The sequence below is a fragment of the Sebastes fasciatus genome, chromosome 14, assembly GCF_043250625.1.
Source record: "Sebastes fasciatus isolate fSebFas1 chromosome 14, fSebFas1.pri, whole genome shotgun sequence".
NCBI lineage: Eukaryota > Metazoa > Chordata > Actinopteri > Perciformes > Sebastidae > Sebastes > Sebastes fasciatus.
In genome coordinates this window covers 18,473,770-18,498,814 of record NC_133808.1, presented here as the reverse complement: position 1 = coordinate 18,498,814, position 25,045 = coordinate 18,473,770, and the positions used below count along the sequence as shown (strand labels likewise).

Genomic DNA, 25,045 nt, shown 5'->3' with positions numbered 1-25,045 from the left:
AACTAGTATTAATTATGAAATGAACAAACATAAATTGAATGTCTTTTGTTCCATAGAAATAGAAATACAAAACCTTTTGAGGAACTCATTGCGTTTCAACTGCAGGGACCAGGGTCTAAATTAAGTTCTGGGGGTACATCTTCTGTGGCCTTTTTACCTTCCAAACTCCCTGGTTGGGAGTACTACTTTCTGAAAGTACAAGAACTTTCTGGGTGGGGTTTGCAGGGATGACTGTTGCTGAATGATCAAACACGCACAGAGCGTTGCTGCTTCAAAAGTACCGCTTCATTCATAAAACTAGGAAGTGCTCAAGTATCAATTTAATACCATTTTAGGATGAGTTTGATAACATTAAAAGTAAAGTTAGGCTCTGCTGTTGGCTTCCTGACTCATTTAAAAAAAGACAGAGAAAAACAGAGAGAGAGACAAGTGAGCTGAGAGGACGAGCGGTAGAAGACACAGCGGCGCTGCCTTGAACGAGAGAAAAAAAGTTATTTTCTGATTGTTTCACGGCGGTTACGTTCTAAAGCACAAATACATAACCATCAAACATTCAACAGATGATTTACCGTGGAGACAGACGCTCTTAGTTTCATTTCCCTCCTCTGCTTTTCATTCATCACATCATAGTGTGCATCAGTAAATATATGCAGCAGTAAATGTCGTCGCAGTGAGACAAAACCTAAGGTTTATTTATTTTCAACATGTTTTTTTGAAGGATTTTGGGGGACACACTGAACTGCAGGCTGCAGAGTGTGTTTACCGCTGTGACCACCAGCAGCCCTCGTCCCACGTCATGTTGCTTTTTCAGCGGACTAATTTGCCTAATCTTCAGAGGGCCTTTAGAAGACTATGGAAACACAGACAACAATGGGCTGAAGGAACCTCCTTGAAAAGTAGTCCTAGGAATACAATTATTAGGAATTTCTTGGTAGAATCACTGGTTCACAAGTAAAACTCCAGCGAACGGTTGGAGTTTGCATCATCCTTGTAGCTTTTCTTACAAAGGCCTATGAGATGTTTCGTCAGAAGAGATCTCAGGTTTCCCAATGGATTGTATGGATTTGTGCCACAGTCTACATGGTACTTGGTCTGATGCTTTCCTGTTCTGAGCTTGCCATTAAGTATAATCCTTCATCTACTCAACCAGGACAATTCATCATCAATCACCCACACACTGTCACTAGTTTCTGTTTTTGCTGCTTGGTATCCTCCGCTTTGTGGCTGAGTAGTCACCGACTGTGATCGCTCTCTGGCTCGACCATTATTTTCCCACATTATTCTCTAGAGACCGAGTATCTCTTAGATTCTCTCCGTGCTGGAATATTCACTGTGGCATGCATGTCAGGATTATGTTCGGATGTCGGGATGCTGTGAGCTTGTACATTGAGTGACTAGGAGCTCACCTCTGTGCTCGGTTTCAGTTCCCATCAGGATGTATGCCATCTCCTGGCCTTATGTACTTTTTCGGGCTTAGCATGTTTATTAAAGCTGCAGGTGGAAAAACACTTTCCAGTCCCAGATTTATAGCTTTTTTTGTCAGTGCTGATGTGTCCTAGAACAAAACACTAGCTGTCACCAAAGGCACCTTTAGTTCTTGATAAAACCCAGATGACAGGAATGGACTTTACATCTGAGTTGTAAACATTAAATCTGCTCGTAGGCAGTACACTCTGAACCTCCTAGCTGTTTTATCTCAGACACAGTGATTACCATCGGTGACCCTGTTGTGAGAGGCCCGGGGAAAACGTACATGAGGCTGAAAGGTGTCTTTTCCAGATGATTTCACCCATGTCTTTCACTGTTGTGTCTCTGGTCTGTAGTGCATGTATTCACTTTTTCGTCTCCTGTTCCCCCCCCCCCCCTATACAGCTCGTCTGAGAAGTCCCTGCCTTGGAGAAATGCAGGTATGTCAACTCAAACACTCCCTTTTCCTAACAAAATCTGTTTTTACTGTCCATTCTCACCATGTGTATATGCATTCAGATCATATTTGGTGTCCTCCTCGCTCATTGCTAACCTGGGAATTACACACGGTGCAGTATATGTCAAACAGTTTATGTGGAACAACAAACTGCTTACTCCTTAGAGTTTTACTGTAACATAATGGGGTCACAAAACCACCTACCATCTCAGGGACACTTGTTGCTGTGATACTAAAATACATAGACTTATTTAGGGTTTTCTCTCTATAGGTTTGAAGCAACTTGTGTGTCAAGTTAGTTTACATTCACAAAGTATTCATTAATAACAAACTTAGGTTGCTTTCACATCAGGGACCCGGCTCGGAACCGAATACAATTGTCCCCAAAGTCCAGTTCGTTTTATTAGTGTGAACGCTCCGTACCGTACTTGAGCACAGTTCGTCGATCTGTACTCGAGTCCACTTGAAAAGGTGGTCTGGAGTACGGTTCATGTGTACTCGGGTACGGTTTGCATCAGGTGTGAAAGCCAAACGTACAGAAACACGGAAGTGGACTGGTATTTAACGCGAGTAATGTTAGCAGTCAGCGAGTAGTTGTGAAAGGACAGGCTTTTCAATGCTGCCGGTCTCCTCCGAAATCTGTATATGCACACAGCATGCACCGATCTCATCCTCTGAACTGCACAGCCATGATTGATAAAGCAGGAAGGCAGGCGAGAAGTTCCTTAAAATATAAACAATAGTAGGCATTGGGGTCGGGCAATGTTTGTTATTTTAGTTAGCTAATTTAATGGTCTACCTCGGAAGAACGAGAGCTGCTCAGCGGGTAAAGAGAGAGAGACAGCGGGGGAAACAGAGTGCGGAGTCAGCATATTTTCACATCAAACTCTGTGAAATAAGGGTTTATTTAGACCAAACCAGAGTTGGTGATTGATGGAAAGACTAACGACGACGGTTTTGGTGAGATTTATTTTTTTTTTCTGTGAAGTTTCCGCCACTAGAACAGCTGATCTCAACATAAACAAATATATGTGGATGATTACTGATGTGAAAGCTGAGCTGCGGGGGAGTGGAGAGGGGGGGCAATCGTACTCGGGCACGGTACGAATCAAACGTACCTAATATGAAAACACCCCAAATGTTAGTTAGTGGACTAGACAAGGGGTTCTCAAACTTTTCTGGGCCAGAAATTTTTTCAAGGGCCCCCTTTTAATCCTAACACAGATTATTACGTTTACTACCATCTGTACTCTTAGATGCCATTGGAACTATTTGTATTCTAAAACTTTTCAACCTAAATACTTCAGACCTGTTTCATTCTTTCACAGTGACGTCACGCTCTGCCCTCGCTGCTGCCCACTACGCTGCATATCATGCACCTGCGCCTCCAGTGTTTGCACCTCCAACATCAGTGGTGCCGACCCCAAGGGCCTGTATGTGTGTGTGAAAAATAGTGATAAACAGAAACACATTTCAATTTGAATCATGTTTATACCACTTATATACTTAAACAGATGGTCATTTTATTCAAATTGCATTTGGACTCAACTAGACAGCATTTATAAATGGTAAATTAACTTGCATTTATATAGCGCTTTTCTAGGCTTCCGACCCCTCAATGCACTCATACTATATATATTAAATACTTTTCAAGTAATTGATCTTAAAAGCTTTCCAAAAACAGTAGCAAGCCTGGCATAGTCCTAATAAATCCAGACATTTAAACTCAACAGTCTAAAGCAGACTTTCAGTAAGTGCTTCAACTTAAAAATAATGAAATTATTGCTGTGTGTCACAATCATATCAGAGTTTCTATTGGCCCAAATCTAACATTGGTGGGAGTAATGGACACAGTATGCTTTGTTTTATTGCCGCATATGGTCCCCATCTGTACTTTTTAAAGACAGAACAATTTTATCATTTACAGCAAATTATTTCGCAGACCCCCTGACAGAGTGCACAGACCCCTCTTTGAGAATCACTGGACTAGACAGTTCTGTTCAGTATCACACTGATTAGATAGTGATATATGTAATATAAGTAAGTAAGGCTTAAAGTGGCAGTAGGCAGTATATTTTTGGCATCATTCGGCAAAGATTCCATAATAACCTTTCAGCATATTGTAATTCAAGTGTTCTGAGAGATAACTAGACTTCTGGACCTCATCATGGCTCTGTTTTCAGGCTTTAACCGTGCAGTATAAGATGATTCTGAAAACATTTGAGGAGAGAAATAGGCATTAACGTAACAAAATATTGATTCATATTTGATCAGCGCTGCCTAGTTTGACCGTTTGGTCGGAGTTTGCGAGTGATTGACAGCTGACTCTCATAAACAGCAGATGGACAGCAGACCTCAGATCAGCTCTGACTGCTTGTTTTCCTCCGGTCTGTGTAGTGCAGTATAGGCAGGTTTTACTTTTCCTCAATAATCATTGCTAACATGAGGCATTTCAGCCAAGCTCACAGTAATGGACAGCCTGGGGGCGTATGCTTGTTTTAATATTTATCTAAGCCATTTCTACACACATACACACACACACACACACACACACACACACACACACACACACACACACAACACCATCAGTGATGTGGAGCGGAAGGATCTCTCTCAGACACCTTTGGTCTCTGTTTGTTTAGTTCACATCCTTGAAGGATCTTCAGCAGACACCAGATAATGAATTGAATTTACTAATGTATTTCATGGCTTATTTATTGCATAGTGAAACTTAGCGAATTTCTGCACCGGTCATTAATCTTTTATTGTCGATCCCGTCAGAAAAGCCTATGGGGGGGTTACAGTCGTACATATGCACTGGGAATATTAATACTACACGCTTTTCTCATTTGCTGCCCATTTCCCATTTCCTTGCTGAATGCATTTCATTAGTGTTTGAACAGAGCCGGGGACTAATCACAATCATTGTTTTGCTTCGTATTGATTTCTCATTGTAGTGTAGATGATAAATGATAGCCAGATGTGGCAATGTACTTTTTCCAATCTGAATGAATTAAAGTCTAAATGTGTGGCACAGAGCGTAATGGGCCACGTTTGTCTGTGAGGCTTATTGGCCACATGAGCCACCGTATGTCTCCGCTGTCTGAGAGTTTGGGATAGACGTGTTACTGTGGAAACAAGCCTTTTAGCCCCAGGAAATGTCAATGCAGTCACACCTCATGTCCACTGAGAGTAGAAGACAAACACCCCAGAATGAAAGCTTCTCCGTTTCCGTTTCTGTCCCCTGTTTTCTTTTTCAGATATGCACTCACTCGATATGCTGACAGTTTAACATGTCAGTATCATGTCTTTTTTGACAATAATATTGTTTATCACAAATATTTCTGGGACAATATCATCCAATAAAAGTAGTTATCGTGACAGGCCTACGTGGAAATTATGTTTTGAAAGTTAATATATGATTTCATATGTTTTTTTACAAGCCATAAAAACAGAAATTCAAAGGAAAAGTAGCCCAATCAATACTAGTTTTGATACTGCCTGATATGTGACTGCAAATTTTACCACATGGTGGAGTGAATATCACACGGTTAGGTTCTGGTAGTTATTATCGGTTACTCACCAAGCCACCTGCCCATCTCTCTAGTGGTTCTCCTCACACCACAGCTCAATTTCTCATCGATAGCAATTATTTCTCCTCACACTTTCTTGTTCCTGGCCTGGCAGACTCATGATTATAAGGCTGTGGTCCTTTTTTGAGCTCATCAGACTCAAAATTAGCGCCAGAATCCAGATTTATTATTAGACAACTTGACCCAGCATGGCCACTCTCCATTATGTGACACGTCTGGTTTCTCCGTTTTAAAGTGGACATGAAAAGTGCCCAACAAAAACAAATCCAGATGTCACTGTAATTTATATATAGATATCTTATTTTATTTTATTTTTAAATCCACATAATTTTCCAACACAATAATTAACAGCCTAAAAGTTGCTCTTCAAATCTAGTAAAATATCTACAAAAAAGCATGTGAGAGAAATGGAAATAAAGTTCTTATGAGCTACAGACAAGCTGAATGTCTGTATGGGTGCTGCTGGACTGTAAACTAGGTAGTAGTATTGTATCATTTTATCTAATATATTATTAATAGACTAGAAAATGTATTAGGGGGCCAAAGGGTGCTTTGACAACTGGGGTTACTAAAGTGAGATTTAGCAGTAGAGAGAAACTGCAAATGATGTATTAAAATCCATCACCGAGGTATCCTGTGTAAGAACTCTCTTCTTCAGTGTCTTAGAGAAAAACAAAATACTCTATCCAGAGAGTGAAAACATTAAATTGTTACACATAAGAGACCTAATTGTGAATGCCTGTCTTACATGGATAGTGGAAGCCAGTAATGTTTCATCTTCAATGTGTGAAAAAGGGCTCCTGTCTCTCTTTCTTTCTTGCCGCCTCTCTCTCTTCCTCTTCTGTTCTGGCTTTTTGGCATCTCATTTATCAAACGGGGTCAAGGCTCAGTATAAAAACCCTGTGGTCTGAAACGACACACTGAGTGCCAGACACAGAGTCACTGCCAGGATGGAGGGAGACAAAGGACTTGTTCAGTCATGTCATTACTTGCTTTTAAAGGACATTTAAATGCTTTGTGATGTTATAGAACCGCCTCGTTTCACTGTAAACACTTTAACAAGTCCCTTATATCTACCCCCGTGAAATTTAATGATATCAAATGTAATCATTCCGGTTGTCTCTGTACATCAGGGTCTGTCGCCAAAGGTCGGAGCAACCATCGACCTCCCAAAATTGTTCAAGTAAAAAGAAAAAAAATTAGATTGCTGCATCCACTGCAGTGTGTGAAAATGCAGTGTGAGTAAAGAGAGAGAAAGTTTTCAATGACCCTGTGAAGGAGAGGTGCTGCAGCAACCTCCCACCTGGTATATTATGCGTATTATTATTATTTTTTCTGCCGCATTACGTCCCACCTCTCCTGGTCGCTGTCACAGCAATATATTTGTTTTAATTATCTCAAGCAGCGCAAGATTTCCAGATGGTTTCCTCTAATAATTTGTATAGTGTTATAGTATAGTAATTTGTCTGTAGGTCTATTAATCTGAAGTGGCAGGAAGGTTTCAGACGGCTTCTCTAGCATGAACAAAATATAAATCAAATCCAGCTTTCAAACCAATAGCAGCATTTAAGAAATGTTGCTTTTGTCATTGTGAGTGACAACTCTGTGCTGTCAGTGTTGTAATACTGATGATGATTAAAGTAGCCAACATCTCTTAACTATGCTGTTTAAATACTGTCGTATTGTTTTGCTGACAAAAAATCATATCGTTTTGTCAAGGTGGGATTTACAAGGTTGCAAAAGCATTATGACCTTGATGGCATTAATTCTTTTGCACAAACGTTTAATTAAGTCAAAATGTAACGCTGTAGTTTTATTCGCTAAATTACAAATGCATTGCATGCGTAAATTAAAGGTACAGTGTGTAGGATTTGGCGACATCTAGTGGTGTGGTTGCAGATTGCAACCAACTGAGTACCCCTCCGCTCACTCCTCCCTTTCCAAGACTGCGGTATCGTGAGACGCCAAGTGCAAAACCATGGTAACGCAATTCGCCTCGCTCAGAGGCCATCCTTACCATAATAACACTACTTTAGGAGCAACGGTAGTCAGACGGCGGCTGGCGATACCACGGTTTAGCACTCTGCGCAATTTCACAAGTGTCGGAGAAGTATGGTGGCCTTCATGTCGCATAAAAACGCAAAAGGCCCTTGCTAGAGCCAGTGTTTGGTTTGCCCATTCTGGGCTACTGTAGAAACATGGCGGAGCAACATGACGGACTCCATGAAGAGGACCCGCTCCCTATGTAGATATGAAGGGTTCATTCTAAGCTAACGAAAAACACAACAATTCTTGATTCCAGGTGATTAGACACTAATGTAAACATAGTTATGAGTATTATATTCCGTTTCTGCTAGTAGATCCCCTGAAATGTCACACACTGTTCCTTTAAAAAAAATCCCATCATATTGAAAGAATATTGTGAGTCTTGCAGACGGATCATGATGCTACAGCCTCTCACAAAATTCCTCCATTCATCCAATATATATAAAATGAAATAAAATGTAAATACTGATTATATTTCCATTACTTCCCATTACTGTTGATAATGCATAATGAATGCTTTAAAAAATCAGATGAAGACAACAGTTGGCCATCTTAGGGCGCTTTCACAAGCCGTAGTCCGTTTGGCTAGTCCGAATCAGAGTGAAATTGATACTTTAGGTTCGTTTTCTATTTAGCCTGGTTCGATTTCACAGGACACAATTTAAAACAGACCAAGTAAAAAAAAAAGTTTGCCAAGGGGCACGTACGAGGAAGAGCTGCCACTTCTATGCAGGACATCGCAGACTTTGAAATATTGCTGTTGAAGTGTTTTGGTTGTTTTTGTCCGCGGCAGAGTACGATTACCACACCAGAAGTTGAACTGCACCAGAGTTTGATTAAAATGGACTAAGCCCTAAGAAGTTTCCTCTCTTTCCCCTACTCCCAGCATATCCTGTAAATCTTTTGGTATCTTGTTAAAATTACAAACCGAGAAATTGAGACGTACACAAGAGACAGCGAGTGGGTGAGCGAGAAAGCAAGACTAAACAGAAACGTAAATTTATAAGGTTGTTATTTTAAGCAGGGTTATGTATTAAATTAGAAATAGTAGCTCTGTTGAAAGTGACACACTTGGCAAGGTGTTTTGCAAATAGTGAGGATGTTTGATACAGAAATAGTTTTCTGGCAATCTGACTCGAGGCCCTCTCGAGTCCCAACTGTGAATGAGCAAACACCCTTAGACCTTCAGAGGTGGGAGTGCAAAATGCCAGGTTGTCAGACACCACACCAGGCTTATGTGTCAACAGATTTATTCAACAGGTCAGACTGGGCAACAAGGCGGCTTCTTCACGGGATTCAACTCTCGTTCTCACGCCAGCTAATCGGGCAGGATTTGACAGACCCTGGCTGCCAATGTTCCCCTCCAATTGCTGCCTTTTGTTGTAGTGATTGCAGAGTAACACCATTGACACTGGTCACGCTTAACTAGATTGGGATTACGGGAGAAACATTGTGCACAGGGACATGAGAGGGCTGATTCCAGCTCCTGTTTGCCACACCGGTTGTTGTCGTGCATGGAGAGAGGGGAATGTTGGAGCAGTGAAACTATTTAGAGCATCGCTGTATACACAGTGGAAGTGACATGCCACCCAACTTTGCCTTCCCCAAATTGGTATGGCAGTAAAATTTAATGACTCCAACTGTACACAAGCGTGAAACTAATGTTGCAGAAATCATTGTCTGTTATTGTTTCCTCTCAACTCCATCAATTGTTGACTGCTCTAATGGCTATTATAATCTTTCCATCCAAAGCCAAAACTCTAATTGTTTCAGACTCGAAGCTCCTCCTCTGCGTCTGACTCCCTGCTCTGCTGTGTCTTCCCAGATGCCTCCGCCTCGGGGGACACCAAGTCTCGGGTGACTGACAGCTCCCAGTCGCCCAGCTACCGCATCAGGACTGAGTCGGAGCAGGTGTCTCTGTACTCCCCGGAGCAGTCCTCTCTCCATGAAAGTGAGGGTCTGTTATTGCCTTCTCTCTCTATCATCCGCAGCCTTCTTCTTTCTCTAACTCACGTCTTCGTTTTCTTACCTCAGCACTAAACGTATATGGCAAATTGTTTCATTACTTCTCTTTTGATGATACAGAAATCCCGTTTGTCCTTTCCGTACTTTATACTTTGAGTTTCGTTGATAACTGATCCCTCATCACAGCTTATGAAAGGCCGAACGATGCACCATGGCACACTGAATTATAGGGGCAGAACAGTTCTCCCCCTTGCTGTGCCATTTGTCATTAGTAATGCTGTCTAGGTAAAGGTCATATCTGTTATGAAACCACGTATGATGTGTCCGTCTCCTCTTCCTCTAACCCGTCCTTCTCTCTCTGTCTCTGCATTTAATTTTTGGCCTTCTTTCTCTGTCACGCTCTCTCAGGGTCCACGGGGAATTCGCGTAGCTCAACACAGATGAACTCGTACTCGGACAGCGGCTACCAGGACGCCGGCGGCGGCTACATCAGCAGCCAGAACCTGGGCAAGGCTGAGCTGAGGATGCAGCACTCCTTCCCTGGCGCCGGCACCGGCACCCTGGGGAGGAACACCAGGGCTGAGGGCCAGGCTTCAGTCCAGGTAATCAGCGTGCAACACATTGCTGTTTGTCAAGCACAAAATGCATCTGTGACGTATCATCTTCTGAATAACACTATTCAGTATATTTTTTTTAATTAAACAGTCATTGTTCATAATGTTCAAGGGCTCATGGAATTTAATTACATAATTGACAATTAGCTTTTCATTCATGACAACAAAAGAGAAACAACAAAAATTGCTGCTACGTGTTTTTCGGTGGAGGTAGCGATGTGATGCTTAAAGGCACAGAAGGCACACAGTGCACTGCAACATAATCACGCTTCATACGGCGCTGTACACACAGACCACTGAGAAACCAAATGGCACTGTCACACACGACAGAGGGGGGGTGAAAGAGAGAAGATAAATATGGCCTAGAGTAAAGTCATGCCCTGTAATGAATTGGTTTATGTAATGCTGTGTTATTTCGCGCGTCGTTATCACTGCACAAGTTAATTTATAGCTAGTTAGTTAATTTATTTATAGAGTCTGACATGATTGTTAATGATTTTATAGCTCTTGAATGACTGAAGAAGCCATATTGTTTACTTTGTGACTTGCAGGCTCCAGCAGTCACAGCAGCAGTTCCTGGTCGTGCTATGCGGAGGGTGAGCTCAGTGCCTTCTCGCTCTCACTCGCCAGCCTACGCCAGCGGTATTTCGCCGTCCCGCGGCTCCCTGCGTACCTCATCTGGCAGTGCCTACGGCTCCCCCATCGTAAGTGAACCCAAACCCCTCTCCAGCATCTTCTCAACCACCTTGCCCTCTGCCCAGCGCACCAGTAACGCCGGCGGCGGTGGCAACAGCTCGCCCTACTCCACGCAGAAAAACTCCCCCGCTGCACTGCGACGCATGGGCTCCACGAACTCACGATCGGGCAGCGCCAGCCGTACGACCTCGCCCTATCAGGCCTCTGCGGGGTCAACGTCGGGCCGCATGGGCTCGCCTCTGACGATGGTGGAGAACATCAACCCCCCGCTGACTAAGCAGCCGAGTCACTCGTCGTCTCCAGTCAGGGCGAGTATGACCGCCGTGCCGCAGCACTACAGCTCCACGCTGCCCCGCTCCATGATCCACAACGCCGACCCCTACGGACCCCAGAGTTACGACATTTACGAGAGGATGACGCGACCTGACAGCCTCACAGGTGCTCACATGCACGCACACACACACACACACACACCCTGCCATTTACAGTGTATCAGCTCGTCAGCCTGATTAAACTCAATTAGACTCCCATATCAGTAGAGAATAACATTGTTTTGTACTAACTGTCTATATAGTTTTGAATCACTGTTTTGTATACGAAAGGTCTAAAGGCAATAGTAGAATATCATCTGTCAAATCAGAGAGGAAAATGGTGTTTTCCTCGGCCGTCCCTTCTTTTGCAGATTATAGCTGTGTGAATCTTAGTGTGTCAATGTCTTGTTTTGTCCACAACTCAAAGATATTCAGTTTACTGTCAGGGAGGAGTAAAGAAACCAGAAAATATTCATCTTTAAGAAGCTGGAATCAGAAAATTTTGATTTTTTTTTTCTTAAATATTACTCAAACTGATTGATCGATTATCAAAATAGTTGGCGATTAATTAAATAGTTGACAACTAATCGTTAAGTTGTTGCAGCTCTAAAGACGTTATCATTAGTCAAACTGTATATTACCTTAAAAACAAAAACATTGATATACTGAAAAGTAATAAACACCATTATAACAGGTTTCATATCATGTAAAACTTGAGTAAGTTTGTAGCCTGTCACGTAATTGCTTTTCATAAATTCCTCTGAACTTCATGAGTGGAGGATTTGTAGTGCGGGCTGTAAATATTTGGACAGTGATACATTTTTTGCTGGCGCTGTGCTCGGCATACTGAATCTGAAAATAAACAGTGACTGTGAGGTCACTGGTCGCCCTGGCCTGTAGCCAAAACATAATTCCTGCAAGAAGACAAATATTAGCTCAAAGAGTATAATAATACTGCTAATCATAGTTAGTTCTGCTGTTAACAATATAACAGGAAAGCAAATCTAATATACAGTAGTAGCCCATACAGCTAACATGAAGCTATGATATAGTATCTCATTATAGTTTATTCTAAAGCTTTGGAAAACATAGAGAAGACATTTCAAGCAAGGTGAGATGAAACAAGCTTTTCAGCTGCGGTTAAGTTGCTCTTTTAAATTGAGCCACTTTATCAAGAATATTGGTTGATGTTAAGTATACATAGTGTTTATGCAATGGCTGTTTTAATTTGCAGGTTAAATAAGTGATGAGCAATTTAATTTGATGTAGTGAAATAACAGAGGAGGTAGAAGAAAACATTTCCACAACACATAATGGAGCTCCGTCTGAATCCATTATTTTCATTAGTGCTTTATCACGGCTATATCGTGGGCTCTCACCAAGGACAAAATGAGGTGACTGTATTACTGTGTATGTGTGTGTGTAATTTAATCAAACAGTTGAGGAGATCAGGAAGGTAATAATTGGAAAAACCTGCCTGCCCAAACTAGCTTGTGTGTCATCCGTTTAGGACAAGTGCTGGCTAATGTTTTCTAACCAAACACGTATCTTGTTTGAAATCTGGAGCCAACCAATTTTTCCCCACAGCCAAAGGTACTGATTCATTCTTAGCTCCCACTTTTTAAGGTATCTCCTGTAGAAGAATGTAGCTTTTGACAATAATGAACCACAGTTATTACATGGCAATATTTCAGTATTATATGAAGGCTTTTCAGCTAGAGAGAAAGAAATGAAAGTCATTTATAACTGATGAAAGCATAAAAGCCAAGAGCATTTTAGTTTTCCTCCAAAAGGTAAAAGAAGCACTTGTTTAGTGAATCACTGTCTGATGGTTCCAAGGTTAATAGACTGTTTTCTGCTTGACTTCATGCTGCCGGGGGAAATCCTCAGATGCCCTGGTTGATGATGACGTTCAAGGTGAACATCTTATGTTATTGTGTGACATCGGTTTCCCATCATCCTCGGTGTATTGTGTTTGCATGCAGGTGCTGCATGTGCACATGTGTCCTTTTATTTGTTCTCGGTTAAATAATCATCTCCAACCTATTGCCATTTTTCACCATGTTTATTGTAGTGTTATCAGCTTTAATATCACATGCTACATCGTGGTTTAACTATGTAATCTAAACAGCAGGGCTGGGAAACATAGCCAAAATTATTATCACAATATTTTATATTGATAATTATCACAACACATTATCAAGACACATGCAGAACTAAAACTTAGTTTAGTTTACTTAAAGGGATAGTTTGGGTGGTTTGAAGTGGGGTTGTATGAGGTACTTATCCATAGTTAGTGTATTACCTACAGTAGATGACGGTGGGCACACCCCCAGTTTGGTTTAGAGAAGCAGACAGGAGTTACCGCACGGAAGTAAAGCAATGTACTGCAGTTGACGGGGCCGGCAGCAAAACGTATTTTAGCCATATAAAATAAAGGCCCACCTAAACACATCTATATCAGTTTAAGTGTACATTATATTTAGAATATTTGAGCTGGTTTACCTTGCCGTCAGACAGCCCTTTCCGACGGGGAACTGAAGCCGTATCCATCTATGCTTTTGTCAAAGCCACCAGACTCCATTGAAAAAAACTGTAATTTTACCTCGCAGAACATGGGAGTTGCTGGTCTACTGTTGTCCTCGATCGTTTAGTTTGTTTGTGGTATTGTGTGACTTTAGTGATTCCAAACTAACCAAAGTCACACAATATCACAAACAAAACTATCCGATCGAGGCAGCGGTAGACAGGCAACCCCCGTGTCCTGCAAGGTAGAATTACTGTTTTTTTCAATGGAGTCTGGTTGCTTTGGTGAGAATAAGATAACTGATTCAGTTCCCCATTGGAAAACATAGTGTATAGCTGTCTGACGGCAAGGTAAACCAGCGAAAATATTCTAAATATAGCGTACACTTAAACTGATAGTGATTTTTTTATGTGGCTAAAATATGTTTTGCTGCCGGCCCCGTCCACAGCAGAACATTACTTTGTTTCCATGCAGTAACTCCACTGTCTGCTTCTCCAAACTGGGGGTGCACCAACCATCATCTACTGTAGGTAATACACTGACTATGGATAAGTACCTCATGCAACCCCACTTCAAAACACCCAAACTGTCCCTTTAATACTGAATGTGGTTTAACTTTAAAGCATGACAAAAAATAAACTACTTCTTAACTCTTCACTCTTTGACTTGGTGAGGTAGTACCTTTTTCCAGACAGTCAAAGAGGGTTGTTGTGTTTCCCAGCCTTCATTGGCAAGCATCGCCTGTAACAGATATCAATCTGCTCTTAATCAGACTTCCAAACCATCTTTAAATCACAGACGTAGTGTGACCTCTTGTTGCCAGAATTCCTCATCCTCTAATGTGTTACTCTTCTGTCAGACGCTCATTTTCAGGTGCGTTTGCAGGTTCTTGTAAGTAGGCAGTTACGTCACGCTGCTGTGAGTGATGATGTCTCAAGCAGACACAAATGGGTTTTCAGTCTCTGTCCTCTGAGCAGAGTGAGACACCAGCCTAGTTCTCCTCCCTCTCCCTCCCATGTCCTCCTTCTCCTCTCCTGCCTGTCTTTCCTCACCCTCCCTTTCTCTCACATACACTACAGCGGAGCTTTACCTCTAACACAGTAATTTGTCACAAGTGTTTGATGAGCCATTGTGGAAGGAAATGGGATGATCACGTGATCAGGCTCAATTGCGAAGCATTTGGCAAACGCCATCCGACAGCTTCACCTTGATATTGTTGCCGTTGGTGGTTTTCTGTCAGTATCTATCGGGTGATGTTTTCCTCGCCTCTCTGTTACTCTGTCACACATTGTGTGGTTTCCTTTTGTTTTCTTCCCAGCAGACTTCTATCCCTTTACTTGTATTATTTGTCTCCTTCACTTTTTCCCTTACCTCCTTTTTTTTCCCCACCACCCACCTGGCTCCCCTCCCCCCACCGCTGTCATTGGCAGGAAGTCATACCTTCCCTCTGCTGCTGAAAAATGGAAATTGAAGACAAATTGTCCCTAATAATGTGCCCATTAGGCTTGATGTCCATTTGAGTGGGACAAAGAGAGCGAGGGGAAATGGCGTATGTGCATGTGCGCATTCTCAACCTGACAGCCAAGTTTAAACCGTGGTACACTTCACTTTTACAGCTACAGTATTCTCACTTCTACATGTAACGATTTCTCTGGTGATCATTCCCGTTCTCCTGTTTGTCTGAAGAGGCCTTTTTGAAAATGATTCTTGTTGAGGAATGCAGTCAGCTGCATCCATTTAAGTGTTTGTTTCTCCAGAGTAAGCACGCGCCAAGCCCGCCACCGCCCTTCATCTAGCCTCTGCCAAGTGCAATCTGTTAAAGCCACGGTGAGAGGGCTGAGGGGGAGAATTAAATGACTATAACGCACCAGGAATGTGGGCCATTCATCCTCAATAGACAGCAGTATGTTATTTCTCCCTGACAATTTGCAGATGCTTTTTTAGAAGTGACTGCAGCCCTTCTACCGGGGGAGCAGAATAAAGCAGGCAGACGGATTAGTCTCCTCTAAGGTTGTTTGAACGTTGCTACTTTCAGGAGTCGGGATGCTGAGTGGGAGAGATATGCATGAAGGCTCCTGTGCCTGGGAGATTCTGTCCCTGTCACTCGGTCACAGCCGGGCTTTACACGGGATGAGGAGCCTCTGGTGGTCCTAGACGGCCTCATTAACCCTCTTTTCATTTTCATCCTTTCTTTTCCTCCCCCCCTCGTATATTTTCTCCCCGCTTTCTTCTGCGCCTTTTCCTTCTGTCTTCCCACTACCTCCTCTCTCCTCATATCCTCACCCCCTTTAAACCTTTGAACAAGAGAAGCTGAACTGATTTCCTGCCAAGCTGCTGCTAGTGGCTATTGTGTGCCACCGAGTGAAAGGCTTCCCGGGCTATTGAGTGTGCCACTACAGCAGCATTATTCAGTTTTACTCTCCTACGCTGCACAACAAATGCCTGCCATATTGGAGCACTTGTTTATGTGTAATTCACGGTTAAGTTTAACTCATGTGCCTCAATTTTTGGTATTAAATACAATCCATTGATTAGTCTGAAATTGCGAACCTACGGTATATTTTGCAGCTCCAATGTTTCATTTAGCAAAAAGCCACAAGAGAGGACACTAAAAGCTAAGAGACGTTCACCCCGGAGTGCCTAAAACCCTCTAAGCTGCTCTGAAAGCATCGCATTAAGTGGCTCATTGATTTTATTAAATGGTGTTGAAAAAGAATTTCTTCTGAATGGCTAATTTTGAAAAAAACTAATACAAAATGAAATATTATTTTTCCACCAAGCAATTCTTAAACAATGGAGAAACAACTCTGGTAGCAGGTGTGGAGTGGGACTAATGTTCAGCCCGGGAATTAAACAATGTAGAGTGGAACCACCGAGGTGGTCGGGAGGAGGAGGAGGAGGAGGGGTGCTATTGGTAGGGGCCAACCTGTTGCATATAAAGTAGGCAAGATTTGTTGATGTAGTAACAGACAATTGGAAATCATCCCAAAAAGCATTTTGAAAAATAAAATGTATCATGGCCTCCACAGCTTTGTTTACTCCAAGGCCGTCTGATGGCTGAACAGACAGTAATGGAATACAAATCGGATAAAACCTTTATTTTAAAGTTTAACATATTCTTGACAGTCAAGTTAGTATTTTGTCAAAGCTGCTTAGCATTGAATAGCTTGCATTTGCACACTGGTGACCTGCACAAAATATATCTGTTATAGAGCATTTAGACACGTTTTATGGAAATCCTATCCAGTACACCCACCGTTCAGACTTCACACATTAATAGTTTTAACAGATATGGGTTAGCCTGTTTATTCTCCACAGAATGATGTGTATTATTTTATTTAATTATGATTATTAATGTATTAATTTGTACATCACTTTAATATTGCAGCTTAAAAATGTGGGGCAACTTTAATGTATTTATATATATTCTTTTATGCATTACTTCATATACTGCTGGGTAGCTTTTGAATTTCCCCTGGGAATAAATAATTATATAATAATATAATAATTGTAAGGCTGTCAGAGTTAACGCGATATTAATGCGCGAGTGAAGATACTGACATCACAACAAACTAGAAAACCTAAGAAATCCATTGGTACCAACCATGTCATACTAGCTCCAGACTTCCGCTACATTTTGGTGAGGAAAAACTGTCATGGCCATTTTCAAAGGGGTCCCTTGACCTCTGACCTCAAGATATGTGAATGAAAATGGGTTCTATGGGTACCCACGAGTCTCCCCTTTACAGCCATGCCCACTTTATGATAATCACATGCAGTTTGGGGCAAGTCATAGTCAAGTCAGCACACTGACACACTGACAGCTGTTGTTGCCTGTTGGGCTGCAGTTTACCATGTTATGATTTCAGCATATTGTTTTATGCTAAATGCAGTACCTGTGAGGGTTTCTGGACAATATTTGTCATTCTTTTGTGTTAATTGATTTCCAATAATAAATATATACATACATTTGCATAAAGCAGCATATTTGCCCACTCCCATGTTGATAAGACCTCCTTTTAAGGTACATTTAGAACAGATAAAAAGATTTGCGGATAATCGCGATTAAATATTTTAATCGATTGACAGCCCTAAGTAATTTATTTTTTGATTACATTTTGTAGCATTAATCTGTCTTGCCAAAAAAACAATGGAATATAAAGGAGAGTGTACCCACTTCCTCCTCCGTCACCTACTACCCATCTACCTGGTAGTACACCAACCTCATCAACGACCACTACACCACTGCCTGTCAATCAACTAGTCTTAACCAGTACATAATCTGGACTGCAACCATCTTATTAATAAACACTAACCAGTCACCTAATTAATTCATTATCTTATGCATTTATCATGCAGCTAGAGGTTAGCAGAGCTTGGCCTCTTCACTGCTTGGTGCTCCAGAGGTCAGCCTCCGTCTGGCCCGCTGTCTACATCTAAAATCTTCACTCGCCGCGCCCCCAGAGAACCTCTGCTCCCGAAGGAGGCAAACACTCTTATTTATTAATTTCCTTCATCTGAAACTGTGACAAGAATCCCTCATTTAGCTGGTTCTGCATGGCAGAGTTGGTGTTTTTAGCAGCAGTGCGCGCCTGAGCTCATGCAGTTGGAGAGGACCCAAGTGACGTTTGGAGGCTCGTGAAATGTGCAATGAGCAGTTAGTTGCCAGCTGTGTGCTGGTCCACTGGGCTTCACAGTGTAGTGGGCTCCACTGATGTGAGCTTTAACACAAACACAGAAACATACGCATGCAGATTAAAGAAAAGCAAATCAGAGATCTCTTTATACCCACAGTGTCTTCTTGTAACCTTCAATTTTTCTTCAGCTTTAAATGAGAGCGTAGTCTGCAACACGTTCATGACATCTTCAGAGCATGACCGTTATTATTCCTCTTGTCACAATAACACATTCACCCCAAGTTTAATTTAATTAGGGGAATGATTAGCCAAATCATGCCGTAATTATGGTCCATTTTCAAGCATTAGACCTTTTATTATTTTGATTTTGCAATTTCACAGCCCATCGTCAATCTCATGCACTGAAATAGTCGAGTTAATGTGATGCTTTTCAGCCTGTCTGAAAAGACAGAACCATTAGATTCAATTTTGTGCTATTGTACTATTTAGTTTTATTGTGAATCTCTACTGGGGACTATGACAGCTCTTTTAAACCGTCAGCATTGAGCTTCACTGGGAGGGTGTAGCATGACGGAGGATTTTAATACTCCTTATATTGGGATATGGCAGAACTAACATGAATGATGATTTCAGCCCTTTGAGGTGTGACATAATAACATCCGAAACTCCAGAAATGTTAGGAATTACCACATCTGAGGATGTCCTCCCTTCAAAAAAGAGCACAGATGTGTGCTGTGTTCGCGTTGTGATTTTGAGGTTGGTTGGGTAAGGGAATGACGGAGATGGGGTGAGTTTCATGGCCGTGGGTCTTCTTTATATGGACGGACTCAGAGCTACATATATGGTTGTTTTTGTTTCACATCTGGTCTGAATCTGAGTCAGACAGGACTTGCCGCTTCATGCTGCCCCACGCAGCCCGTTGCTATAGTGACTTTTGTCTAAAGGCATTTTAATTAGGGCAGTTACCTCTCGGACCTGTGTGTTTCATTTTCTCAGGTTAGCTTGTTGCTGATGACAGAAGCTGACTCCCGTACCACACATTTCCTAACATCTGCTCTGGCCGTGCTCTAATTGGTTCTCATTCTTCTTGGTCCTTGTTGGCCTCCATCAGTGGCTGATCTTACCAATTTAGCGCAGTGCTGTATATTTACCATTTGCTTCCGCCTACTCTTCTTCCACAAGAAAAAGATCACTGGCTGACAACACCAATGCAAAACAAAGTAGTTGCAGTTCTTTATCTTACATATTCTCAATTTGTATATAACAAGACTGTTTAATCAGACTCACAGAGGCCACTTTGTTTTGTTCATCTCTCCACAGTGTTTCTTTGTAGTACAAATACAGACTACATACTTACTAGTTATTTCCCCTCAGGCAGGTGCTGAACATACATGGATGTTGGCTGTGGTCTTTGTGTTGTTATGACCTGTGTTGCACTTAAACACAACAACACAGTCATCTGACTTCCTCAGTGCTGGTTCCTTGAAGTTGACTTTGTGTGTCGGAGCCTTCTAGTTTTATAGAGGAATGAGCTTTAAATATGTGAATTCTCTCTTTGGGGTGACAAATTCAAAAAGGGATACCAACGTTTGTTATTCCACCCTCCTGGAGTTTAATTTTTCCAACAGGTGTGATACTAATTAGCTGAGGTATGTGTTGTGGGTAGTGTATATGTCAACTTTATGTAATGTGGATTAACAATGATAGACAAACACAGGGAGAGCTAATAGATCTCTTGTTGCTGTGATTTGTTTTGTGTCTTAGGGCGCTTTCACAGGCCAACATTTAGTCCTTTTAATCGTACTCTGGTGCAGTTTGTTTGAGCGGTTGTCCGATGATTGCTTACAGAATATGCTAAATAAAGTCATTTAAAGAGTCATTTGAGATAAACTGGAGGAGAAGGGATTTGTGCGCACAGTAGATCAGTGTCAAGTCAAAGTGAAAAAACACTTCAACAGCAATATATCAAAGTGTGTGATTCCGTGCATAGAAGTGTCAGCTATCTAGATGAAAAAGATCAATTCGCTCCTTCGTACACGCCTCTCAGCAAATTTTTTTTTTTATATGGTCCGCTTTAATTTGTGCATTGTGAAACCGAACCAGACTAAATGGAAAACAAACTAAAAGTATCAATTTCACTCTGATTCGGACCTGCCAAACAGACTATGGCTTGTGAAAGCACCCTTAAAGGACTGATGTATTGTTATTTACTATAATGAATACATTACTGACAATCATATCCTCAAGCTTATTAGTTGTTTTTTTATCTTTGAATACTGCCCATTTCCATTCATTTCATCCCGTGTAGAAATGAACTTCCTAACCTGAACCTTGCTTGAGAGAGGTCACAGCGAGCGTCACGTCTGCTTTTATTTATGTCAGTGTTGCATTATTGTTATATGGTAATGCAGAGCAGTGAACCGCATTACCATGCAACAATGACATTAACTTTGACAACAATTAAAGGAGACATGTCGTTTACGGTGATTGATTACCTAAATCAAGCGAGTATCGAGTCTCTAAAAGTGATTTTCATATCACAACAGAATAAATGGAAACCAATGGTTGCTTAGAAAGCTTCTCTTTCTATTCGTTAACCCTCTTATTTTGCACTTCGATTTAACACATTTAACTAGAAAGAATCACAGTAAATAAGCTGAAAGTCATTCAGTATATTTGTCAATAGCACTTTGTCAGCACACATGGGAGTTGAATGACCAGCGGCCGAAACCTTTTGACACTTTACTTATCAAACTGTCTGAGTAATCACTAGAGCATTCTGCTGCTAACCACTTATCTGCTAACCACTCTCCTTCATCTCCAGGAATACGGAGCTCGTACGCCAGTCAACACAGCCAGCTGGGCCAGGACTTAAGGTCAGCCATGTCCCCAGAACGTCACATTGCACCAATCTACGAGGATCGGACGTTCCAGGGCCCGTTGTACCGCAGCCCCACCCAAACCCAGCAGGGCACCCTCTACAGGAGCACCTCAGGTTGGTCCCACATTATTTAGATGGTAAAACCCAGGTGGCAAGTTAAAAAAAGGATGAAGACGCACCAAGGACATGACATAAGATACACCCATCCTTGTGTATTTACTTAATTGCCTTTCATCTATTGAGTGTCACCTTGTAATGCTGTAACACTGCAGATAAGACAACAAGGGAAAGAGCCTGGAGAGAGTGAAACAAGTGAAGCGCCAAAGCGAGTTTATACGTGTTGAGGACGGAAAAGGGGATGAAAGATGCCAGCCTCCACTTCGAAAATGACGGTCAAACTAGCCCCCACGTTGTTTTGCGGTACGTGTATATACTAGGTATTACGGTAAGAGCGCGTAAGAACTGACTTCAAAATAAAAGCGGCAAATGAGAGAAAAATAATAAATATTATATTATAACTAAAATTAAAGATACTTTTAAAAAACACCACCTGCAAACTGTATTTCAGAGAAAAACTAAATTTCAGTACAGTACAGTACACCACCTCAGAGTGTTTAGATCAGTTTTCTAGAAGGATTGCGCTTGTATACTCAAAAGCATCAAAGGGTTAAATCAAAGTTATTTTAGAGAAAATATGAAACTATTTAGATATATCTCATATACTATATTGAGATATTATTTATAATATATATATATATATTATAAATAATATCTCAATATATATATATAGATATATATATATAAATTTATATATCTATATATATATATATATAAACTTGCAGTGCAGAAAAAGTTGGAAACCCCTGCTATAGCTGACAAACAATACACAGTGTCTTAGTTTTGAGTGTGTGTGTGTGTAACAGATCAGACTATCAAATTATCTCCAAACCTAATTATTTTCCTTCATTTTCTCTCCTCTTTGCTCGTGTTATCTCTGTATCGTCATGCAGGTCAAGATAAGAACAACATTTTCATTTCAAGCAGAACCATTTTTTCATTAAGAGCACCTTCTTGTCGTTATCTAGTCCAGATGGTCCCTTTGTCTTCAAATCTCACAAAAAGTCTTTTCTGGCCCCCTTGACTCTGCTGCATCGTCTTCCTTGGGGAGCACCATTTCTCTGTCCGTCTGCCCTTCAGCTCTACCGCTACCTGTGTTATGTCTTTCTTCCTCGCTTTTTCCTCTTGCTTTCTATTTTTCTTTCACTCTGCCTCCCTTTCGTTCCTCCCTCCACTGTCAGCAGAAAAGGGTGAGACATGAGTTAATAGGCAGGTACTGATATGTCATCCTGCCACAAAGGAGTCCATTACCCGTGTGTCACACTGAGAATGAGAAGAAGGATGGAGGGGCTGGGGGACAGCTTGGTTACCCACAGCCTGCTCTCTTCCAGCTCTCCTGATGTTGGCATTCTCGTCTCATCACCCCTCCTGCCTCAGATACACATGCTTAGTTTGCACCGACACACTCATCCAGCCTTCTCCTTGGCACACGGGAGATCTGCTTAGACCGATAAGTTCACTAATAAATGCTATTGATGCTGCAAAGAAGCCCCCAGGCGAGCCACTATAATGTGTTTATGCCAGCGATATTGAGAAAGGCGAGTGGGGCGGAGCTGGAAGGGCTGTTCAATATGGAGTCTTTGTAAGAGCTACCTCATTAGAAAAATCCAATTTGATCCCAGAGTTTTCTTTCTTATGTTGTGAAATTAAATTTCAACGGGCCATTTCTCCCCTCTCCATGCATTCTTTGGATTTTTCTGGAAACTTATACTGTACTTTTCTGATTTTTTTTTTTAATGTTAAATAGAAATATTGATCCTAGGCTGAAAAGATGAAGAATCCAAATAGCTGTGGTTAAATTGCAACGCTACTCTATGGTGTTTATAATTTGTCCTCCAGTGTCTTTGGCTCTATTTTGGGAGATAACCATACTGCGGGGAAGTGCTGCTGCCCAACATAGAAGTGCACTGATGTGAGAAATTGTGTTTTTGGAGCAGCCCCACGAGTTGAAACGTCTTGGTTTCTGATAGGAGGGAGTGTGAGCAGCACGCACATGCCCAGTCCTGCTGGCACTCTGATAGTGATCTGACCAGCGCAGCAGTCACGCTGCCAATCGTCACGTGGTTCCGGTGAGAAGGAGGGCTAAACCCAATCCGCTTGTTTATGCAGTTCTGTGTTTGTGACCCACTGTGTCACAAAAAAAACTAGGTCATAATATGACTCGTAGCGAATGAAAAGAGGACAGAAGCGAGATGCCATCAGGACCTTTTGCTGGGAGGACGACTTCTCTGCATGTTTGGGATGCTTTACTAGTGCATCTCTGACTGTTTTTTGGAGCTGGTCATGGTTTACCGTTGCCTCTCTGCTGTGTTTGGCAAAGTTAGCCTAAGAGCACAGTGGCACAAAGGAGCGAGAAGGCGGTGAGGAAAGGATTTGTGGATCATCGAGCAGGTTGAGTCCTCTTTGAAAACCAGCAGGATCCCGTTCTGGTTAAACACAATCTTGTAAAAAAGCAAAACAACATGCAAACAGCCCCTTGAAGAAGAAGACTTCTGCTTTGTGGAGCCGTGGGAGCTGCGTTTTATCCTCGTCATTAATTGGTTCCAGATTGTGGAAGTTGCTGAGTCTGACGGAACGGACGCATGTTTGTATTTTCAGCTCGGTTTTTAAAGTGGCATGCTACCGGTGTGTAAAGCTCAGAGTTTAGCTGAAAAGGTTTGAACGCTGTTAATCTCCACTAACACCTCGCATGTTTGTTTTTGCTGTTTAAACTTTCTGTCTGAAGCTTTTATTTGTTGGCCCTCAGGTGTGGGGAGTCTCCAGCGGACGCCCAGCCAGCGCGGTACTATGATCTACCAAAGAAACAACTATGCTCTTAACACAGCAGCCACCTACGCTGATCCGTACCGCTCGGCACAGTACCGGCCCTCCGATCCCAACTACGCCCGCCAGCCTGTCGTCATGGATGACGGTGCTACCCGCTCCCCCTCTATAGACAGCATTCAGAAGGATCCCAGGTAAGCACTGCTCACATTTTAGTGAACTACTAGATGTAGTCAGTGGTTAGTAGCCAGCGTAGTGTGGCAGGAAACAGTCATCCGAAGGGACTACTTATGCTTACAAGGCATCCCTGTTCTGCTAGGTCAACACCGGTGTCCTCTTACTATTCAAACAGGGAGCCCCCTGGGTAGTCACATGCAGCTCTAGCTTTTAAGCTGGCTCTACTACGCCTGGCCCCTCAACAATAGGCTCTCACATGTGCTAAAGTGCTGCGTCTGCTCTTGTCGTACGGACGTGTGAGCACAGAGAGTGGATTGACCTCTGCAGTAAACCCCCTGACCTCACACGTTGGGAGCTTTGTTTACACCCGTGTATTTTGCTGTAGTGTAACTACTTTAGGCAGAGAATGCACCAACATGACCCAGGTCCGTTCAGGAATGCATCGGAGTAGAAATTCCTCCTAGAATATTTAACAGGATCTCTGTCCAGGGAAATCCACAAGTGTGTTTTTCGGCTTTGTGCTGTGATAGAATCAAGACTAAAGGAGTTTGACCTGCCTGGTTTCTTAACCTTTTCCACTCCACCCGTCTTTACCATAGACCCATTTTTGTCTTTTTTTATAGGGTGACATTGGGGGGGAGATAGCAGGTCAACAGTAATATGTCACATAGAAGTGGTGTACATCATGTGAAAGCTGAGAACCGGTCAGCTCAGCACTGTGTGTCAAGTTGCTGTAGTCATATATCAGAAATAAAAATTAATTAATTAATTAAATAAATAAAATAAATTGTGAA

The 25,045-nt window shown here is 42.0% G+C and overlaps 2 protein-coding genes across 16 annotated transcripts in view; one reads left to right on the top strand and one right to left on the bottom strand.

The window, feature by feature from the left end:
- The window catches only part of LOC141782758 (activin receptor type-1-like), a 201,142-nt gene that overhangs the window by 134,970 nt on the left and 41,127 nt on the right, over positions 1 to 25,045 (bottom strand). The window lies entirely within an intron of this gene.
- pkp4 (plakophilin 4) overlaps positions 1 to 25,045 on the top strand; it is a 101,862-nt gene that overhangs the window by 51,469 nt on the left and 25,348 nt on the right. For 5 of the 15 annotated variants that reach the window (XM_074659412.1, XM_074659414.1, XM_074659410.1 and 2 more), the window contains 8 exons: positions 1,873 to 1,907; positions 3,253 to 3,357; positions 9,389 to 9,520; positions 9,937 to 10,130; positions 10,694 to 11,276; positions 13,040 to 13,066; positions 21,138 to 21,308; positions 24,058 to 24,268. In XM_074659412.1, coding sequence (XP_074515513.1) covers positions 1,873 to 1,907; positions 3,253 to 3,357; positions 9,389 to 9,520; positions 9,937 to 10,130; positions 10,694 to 11,276; positions 13,040 to 13,066; positions 21,138 to 21,308; positions 24,058 to 24,268 — 1,458 coding nt within the window. The remainder of the gene's footprint in view (positions 1 to 1,872; positions 1,908 to 3,252; positions 3,358 to 9,388; positions 9,521 to 9,936; positions 10,131 to 10,693; positions 11,277 to 13,039; positions 13,067 to 21,137; positions 21,309 to 24,057; positions 24,269 to 25,045) is intronic. The other 10 variants (XM_074659421.1, XM_074659419.1, XM_074659420.1 and 7 more) reach the window with 7 other exon arrangements.